The sequence below is a fragment of the Tupaia chinensis genome, unplaced genomic scaffold, assembly GCF_000334495.1.
Source record: "Tupaia chinensis unplaced genomic scaffold, TupChi_1.0 Scaffold000139_1, whole genome shotgun sequence".
Classification (NCBI taxonomy): Eukaryota; Metazoa; Chordata; class Mammalia; order Scandentia; family Tupaiidae; genus Tupaia; species Tupaia belangeri.
This window is the reverse complement of record NW_006159609.1, coordinates 2,134,123-2,142,069: the sequence shown is the minus strand read 5'-3', so window position 1 is coordinate 2,142,069 and position 7,947 is coordinate 2,134,123. Positions and strand designations below refer to the sequence as shown.

General features: G+C 42.7%; 1 protein-coding gene across 1 annotated transcript in view; it reads right to left on the bottom strand.

Moving 5' to 3' along the window:
- Positions 1 to 7,947, bottom strand: part of ME3 (malic enzyme 3) — a 210,821-nt gene that overhangs the window by 86,132 nt on the left and 116,742 nt on the right. Inside the window, 1 exon segment of the mRNA XM_006144919.3 lies at positions 2,144 to 2,219. Coding sequence (XP_006144981.1) covers positions 2,144 to 2,219 — 76 coding nt within the window.

Genomic DNA, 7,947 nt, shown 5'->3' with positions numbered 1-7,947 from the left:
AGGAATGAGAAGTGCAGGGAAAATCACACCCAAAGATGAATAAAATGAACTATCACATGGCTAAGACCAAAGTTCAAGTGCTTTGGCTATAGCTCAGGCCTGGCTCCTGCACCCTCTTCTCTGATTCTGAGTGCTAACATGCTAACATTCCCTCAAGAGGGTCTAAAGCAGGTGGGGCACAAGAGAGGTAGGTAGCAAGAAGTGGTATTTGGTGCCTTGGTGCCTGGCTCGGAGAACTGGTAGACAAGGAAGAAGGGAAGCTCGGGAGAGAAATCAGTGGTGGAGTGCCACAGCCACCCAGTCATATCACAGTGGTATGAGCACTGGATTTGGGAGTATAGCCAACCAAAGCTAGCCTGGATGGCAGAGACCTGGTGCTGACTGCTGTTTTGTGGAGGATGCATGTTTGGGGAAGACTGAGCCATCAGAGGTTGAACCTCACTGTAGGGAGGAGGCACAGATATTGGCTGTAGCAGTGGTCAATCAGAAAAGTACCAGTTTCAATAATGGACCAATGAGGTTGTTGCTTGAGTTGGCCATCGAGAATTGCATAAGTTTCAATTCTGTATTTGCATACGAAGACCTCACTGAAAACTTGAGTGGGAATTTTGTCTTTATAAAAGTATATCCCTGGGGAACCAGCAGTTAGCGTAATGGCTATGTCGCTGGACTCCCACGTAGTCGACCGCGGTTCGTGTTCCGGACCCGGTGGCTTAAAACTCACGCCGGGCGCGTGTGCGTGCGTGCCCAAGATCCCGAGAGGAGAATGGAGGAGCACAGATATTGGCTGTAGCAGTGGTCAATCAGAAAAGTACCAGTTTCAATAATGGACCAATGAGGTTGTTGCTTGAGTTGGCCATCGAGAATTGCATAAGTTTCAATTCTGTATTTGCATACAAAGACCTCACTGAAAACTTGAGTGGGAATTTTGTCTTTATAAAAGTATATCCCTGAACACATTTGGAAAAATGGCCTTTTGAGCAAACTTGGCTGTCTCCTGGATGAGGTCACCTGTAATAAAGCTTTCCTCCTTGACAAGCATTATGGGTCAGAATTTAGCTTTTCTGGCGGTGAGTGACTTTTCTGTCTAGTCTTTGGTTCAGTCACGAGAGTTACTTATACTGTACTTGATCGACTTCAACCTCCTCCTTGGCTAATGAGCCAAAAGTGTCCTGGCCAAGCAACCAGTAGACATTTTGCACTTTTACTTCACCCGTTTTGTTTCCAGAAGTGATAATGATGCCAGAGCCCTTTAAATTCTTCCAAAGAAGGCCTTGTGACAGGAGGAAATCTGGGGATTAGCCAGAAGCTAAGATATTTCTACAAAGTTACATGTTTTGAATTTAAACATGAACATAACTCCTGCATTCCATATTATATTCTGTTTGTTATATAAACATATTTTCTCTCTAATTATTTCTTAGTAAAATTGGTACTCCTGGAAGAAGTGCCAAATTTATCCTGTCATTCTGCATAGATACTCCTACCCCCCCTCCCCAACAGTACACACACTGCTATGTACATCTGGGGTTCACATACCCGTGTGAAGATATTGTTCATCATAATCTTTTCCTCTTGGTGCTGAATGTCCTTACCCTATATCCTAGACTCTTCAATACTTAACTGTCCAAACTCTACCTACCCTGCAATTCAAGACCCAGTTTCAGTGTAACTTTTCCATAAAGATTCCTCTTAGGCTAAAAGTCCTTTCTGCCTTTCTGTACACCCTCAGCTTTCTTTGTATCTTATTAATCTCTGATCAAATTCCACCTTGGTAGGCTTTTGTGTCACTGTCTTATTTTCCTCATGACAAGTCAATTACTTGAGAAGAGGGCTTCAGATTTCCCCATGTATCTACCACAGAAACTGGCACCATATATTTTTCAGGGTCCCAGTGCATGTCGAACATACTTCAGACTACTACTACTAATAGACAGTTTCACATGGGTGCCTTGTAAATGCAAACCTCTGCTCTGTGTTGCATTTGTGCTCAGCTATAATAGGTCTACGGTCTGGGCCGAGGAAAGGGGAGTGGTAAGTTGACTTCACTGTCATAAAGACTCATTTTACAGTTGGAAATGACTGGTTCAGGGAGATGGGTTCACCCAACAGTGTAGAAGTAGCAGTGAGAACAAGATCATACCTTAATATTGTCTTCTGGCCAAGAGTTCAGCATTGTTGCCAGGTGGCCCTTGTCATGAATGGTGATAAATAGCCCACTAGGAGAAACAAAACATGCACACAGAGAAACCAATAAATCAGGCTAGAAATAGATAAAGACCAGGCACACTGTGCCTCATTGTATAACTAAGGTTTTCCCATAGACCTGGGCAAGAGGGATCTTGGCCCCAAACCCCATCAGTTTAGGGGGATCTGCTCTGACCCTCTCCACAGGGCAAGGAGTTCACAGGGCCAAGAGGTATACCCACTTGGAGCCTCTGCTTCTTAATTTGTGTCCTTCCTTCCTCTCTCTAGATCAGGACCCTAGGATTTTGTGACCAAATTGTCCCAAAGCTGCTGTTAAGAACTGGGCAGGCCTCTTCTCTAGGTCCCTCTTCCCAGGTACAGACCACATTGCAGTGTCTAGAAATCTAGGTCTGGGCTGTGATTGGAACTTGGACACTCTGGGATGTCCAAATGCACCTGAATGAAGTCTCTGGATTGGTGGATGGAGCTACAATGGGAATTGGAGCAGTGGTGGCCATGAACCAGTTTGCACTGCACACTGGAGTCTGAGAATTCAAAATTCAAACTCAGCCTTTGAGATATTCATAAAGGTTTATTTGTAAAGGTAGGAGCATGGAATATATTTCATTTAATAGCTTATTAGTCTGATTTAGCACTTGGAATGCTAAGACCTAAAGTATGTGGACCTGAGTCATCAGTGCTGGGATCAGGACTAAGGGAACGTATGGACCTTCATTCTCTGTTTGTTCATCTGTAATTTCATGCTCTGAAGAAATCATGCCATAAAAATAACAACTTTGAGGACTAGCAGTTGATGTGATGGTTGTGTCCCTGCTGAGCGCAGTTCAAGTCCCAGACCTGGTGGCTTAAAACTCATGCTGTGTGTGTGTGTGTGTGTGTGTGTGTGTGTGTGTGTGTGTATGCATATCCAAAGTTCTAAGAGGAGAATGGAGGAAGATTCGGTGTGGCCATCCCCCTGGGGGGCGATTTCTTACTTTCTCGTACTATCTTTTCTGTCTCTCTAGTGAGTACATAGACCTTATAGAAAAAAATCTCTCTGTCTAAAAAAAATAAAAATAACAACTTTTTAAATGTATTAAAAGCTTTAACCACTTCCAAAAATCTCTCTGTCTAAAAAAAATAAAAATAACAACTTTTAAAATGTATTAAAAATTTTAACCACTTCTCAAAGTATTTTTTTTTATTATCTAACAACAGCTACAAATGGTCCCAAAGGATTGTCCTGGAGAAGGATGTTAGATGTCTAGTCCAAAGACTTCATTTTATGGACAAAGACATTGGAGTCCAGAGTGGTGAAGTGACATGTCTGTCTAAAAAAAATAAAAATAACAACTTTTAAAATGTATTAAAAATTTTAACCACTTCTCAAAGTATTTTTTTTTATTATCTAACAACAGCTACAAATGGTCCCAAAGGATTGTCCTGGAGAAGGATGTTAGATGTCTAGTCCAAAGACTTCATTTTATGGACAAAGACATTGGAGTCCAGAGTGGTGAAGTGACATGTTCAAGGGTCACACAACTCATAGGCAGCAGGACCTGCTTGAATCAGAATCCCAAGTCCAGTGAGTGCTCTTCTCACTGCCTCAAGATGACATCTTCCCCCGGGGATCTGTTTCCTGACAGATAGCTAAAGGGGCAGGGTACAGTGTCCCAAACAGAATGTGTATGGGGGATGCTAATGAAATATTTTTCTTTGATGTATGTTGGTGAGGAAGTAAAGTATGCAGGGTGAAGGCTTATGATGATAAACAAATGGACTGCAGGTCTCGGCAGGGTCCTAGGGTTCGGGTCCCTTGCCCATCCACCCATTTCCTGGCAGAGCTGCATCTAGATTAGCTCAGGAAGAAGGTATTCTCAGGGAAGAACATTTTTTCTTCAAGGCCCTCTACAATGTATTTTTAGGTTTAGTAAATTTTCAGTCGAGGAACACCTTTTTCTCTAGCAGTAACTGGAGCTGGTTTTTAATCTATTTCCATAAAGTTCTGATCAGCTGAAGTCTGCAGGCAGTCTCCCCTCAGCAGTCATTTTTAGTGGTTTCAGAGAAATATCTCAGTGCCTGGGGAGATGCCCTTACCTAGTCCTGCTTAGTTCCACTCTGAGACCCCAGACCTGAAGAGTCCCAGAAGCTAGAATGGGGATTTTCAAGTGATTTCCAATAATACAAAGCCTGACAAGTGGTAAAGCTACAAAAAACTCAAGTGGGGCTTTAGAAAAGGGAAGGTAACCTAGAGGAGGGGTTAAATGAAGGTGCTTTTAAATTACAGTGCCTAGACTCAAAGCCTGGCTCTGCCACTGACTGACTACATGGCTATGGGTGAGTTATAACCAAGGTTTGGCTCCTGATGTGAGATGGTGGAAGTGATACCACCTGCTTCATACCTTTGTTATGTCAATTAATCAAGACAATGCATATTTAAAGGCTGTATTACTGAGACCTGGTGGGGGTACAATGGTAATACAACTGGACCCAGATGAGAAAGGTCCTGGATTTTTGTCCAGATCCGGGCTGGCTGAGGCTGAGGGTGGATTCAGGCATAAAGAACCTATTAGGTGTCTCTCTCTGTCTGTCTGTCTTTCTCAGGAGAAATAAATAAGCTAACAATAATAATAAAAGAGTACATCATAGCGTTTGCTGGCATGTTATAAACACTTAACAAATGGAAGCCCTTAATGTTGATTTAGTGTAATGGTTCGGAGTGTAGGCTTGGGGTCAGCCAATGGCCTGTGATTAAGAGAGCTGGATGTCACATGGCTTATTTTATGGTTCCAGTCCTGGACCTGCTGGCTTGGACACACTGGGTATGTGTATATGCATATATGCCCAAAATTCTGGAGGGAAGGAGAGATGGAGGAGAAGGGATTTCGGTGTGACTGTTCCCCATGGGGGGGGGTGTTTTTCCTCTTTCTCTCTCTCTGGCAAGCACATATACCCTCTGGCAAAATTTCAAAAAAAAAATATAAGTTTAGGGGACGACTTCGTGACCTGGAGATTAAGGCAGCTGAATTTCATATGGCCAACCATGCAGTTCAAATCCTTGCCTGGAGAATTGAAAAACATGCCAGATGTGCATGCCCAAATCCCAACAGGATGGAGGAATGGAGGAGAAGGGATTGTGGTATGACTGTTTCTCGCTGGAAGGTGCTTTCTACCTCTCCCTCCTCTTTCTGGTGAATAAAGGTGCCCTCTGGGGAAAAAAGAAAGTTCAGGCTTGGGTGTCAGATTTTCTAGATTCAAATGCTGGCAGAATGTCCAGCGAGGCACTTGGCTCATGGTAAGTGCTTGGTAAATGTTAGCATCTAATTAGACATTAGCTTTTCAACTGTTATAGAATTACACTATGTCAATGTGCCTGATTGTCAGGAGCCATGATCGACGGTTACATGTACCTCTCATTGGTGAAACAGAAAAGCGGTCATAAGTAAAGTATGGTAGGTAGAAAATATTTTATTATGTGAATCACTGAGTGGGGGAAAAATAAAAGTATCTTTAGTGATGCACATTTGTGAACAGAATTTTTGAAGTTCCCTGTCAGAGCTAATAAATGAGAATGAGATCAAGGGCAGTCTGAAAGGGAAGACAAGTCACAAAAAGGCAATATTCATTCATGTAACTTTTTTGACTATCTCTGTTCTGGGACCCCGGCAGGTCTTTATGTACTGTGTTGTCATTGTCATGCAATATGAGGTGGGCATTACCATCATTTTACAGATGGGATTAAGTGGTAGAAATACAGGGCCAGCAGGTGGCATGGTAGTTAAGGGGTTGGATTCCACATGGCAGAGGGCATGGTTGGAGTCTCATACCAGTGGCTTTAAAAACATGCCAGGCACATAAGCATGCATACCAAAATTTTGAGAGGAGAATAGAAGAGAAAGGATTGTTACATGGCCATCACTCCTGGGAGGTGACTTCTCACTTTCACTCTCTGTCTCTGTCTCTCTCCCACTAGTGTACACACTCTATGGCAAAAATCTAAAAAAAAAAAAAAAATTGTAGCAGGTATTGGCAAAAATCTAAAAAAAAAAAAATTGTAGCAGGTGAAATTCAAACACAGGTCTCTTAGATCCCAGAAACATAGCCTCTAAGGGCAGGTCATGCTACCTCTCTGTGCCTTAGTTTTCTCTTAGTTTTGGGGACAGTGGCTTCTTCATTATGAAGTGACTGAGAGGACTGAACAAGGCAAATTGACAAAATCCCAACACACCATGAAGCCCCGTAGATACAGGAATCTCAATGTTTCTCTGGTCAGTCTGAGAGGGATGTGAAATTGAAGCTCTCTTGTTGTATGCAGCTCTGATTTCCTGGCAGCCCTAGATGATCAGGTTAGTAATTTAGGTGCTGAGGAGCTCTCCATGTTCCACAACTGGTTCTATTTCAATCTTTTTCCCTTGAGAAGAAGCCAAGGAAAGCCACTGGGCTGAATGATGCCCAGTGAGGCACTGCCTTTGACAGCCGGTGTGACGTATTCATGGTACAATGTTATCATTCCTGTTCCAGCTGCAAAGAGAGGCAGGAAGGTGGGAAGCTCTGGGAAGCCTGGGGCCTGGGCCTCTCTCTCTGGAGAGATGCAGAGACACTTCCAGGTTTTGAGGGAATTATCGGTTGTCCCAGCCTCCCTGAGCATCCCACAGTGAGCATTTACAACCAAGCAATCTTTAGGGATAATGGATCCTCTGAATAATTAGAACAGAAGGTCTTCACTACTCCTAAGGCTCCTGGGATAGAAGCACTCCTGGGAATCTTGGTGTTAATAGCCACTAATTGGCACAGCATAAAATAAAAACAAAAGCAAAGCAAAACAAAATAAAAAATACTTCAGCTACTGACTACTTCTCCCAAGTTTTTCGTGTTCATAACAAGGAAGCAATTTTAGAATTTGAGGGAATTCCAAAATCCTCTCCCCCTATAGATCCATTGATCTATATACTGCCAAAATCCTCTCCCCCTATAGATCCATTGATATAAATATTAATCCATCTATCTATCTGGTGAATATGGCAAGCCATCAGTCTATGGAACTCTGCATTTAAATGAGTACATATCCCGCTTTATATAAAATGCAGCAAATTTCCGAGAAGTTAGGAATAAATAAAACAACTAACCCTAAAAAAAAATTGTATGTATACAAGGAGGTAGCTGTTTAAAGGGATCCTGTAGGGAATTGCCTGGGAACCTACACCACTGTTTCTTGATTTATGGCTTTCATAGTTTGGACTTTTCTACTTTAGTTTCTAGACACAGAACACAGGTTCTCTCTTAGCTGAGAAGGGGTGGACAGAGGAGTGCACAGCTTCTCTTGCGTGGAGCTTTGGAGTAAGTGTGCAGAGAAGCAAGGGAATAGATTCTTGCTTGACAAAAATTGCACTGAGAACTTACTCTGTCCTTTCAGAAATTTAATTAATTTGACCTGAAAGGTGTATTTGTTATGGGCTGCTCATCCTGGAACAAGGTAGAAACTCTTTTTATCCATGTATGGAAGCAATTAGTTCTGCTCCCCACTTATATTCTATTCTCTCTCTTCCAGGCACAAGGCATGCTGCAGTTGCTGTTGCTGAAATGAAGCACAATCTGATGACCTGCCCTGGCTGATAAGATGTATGTATTTGCAACATGACCTTCTGGGGGTGAGAGTTTAAGGGCCGGTGTGTGGTTTACTATCTTCTCTTTATCCCTTTGCCACAGCAACCTGTACAGTTCTAGATAAAGCTTCAGTAACCTAGGTCCTAGAGTGAGGGT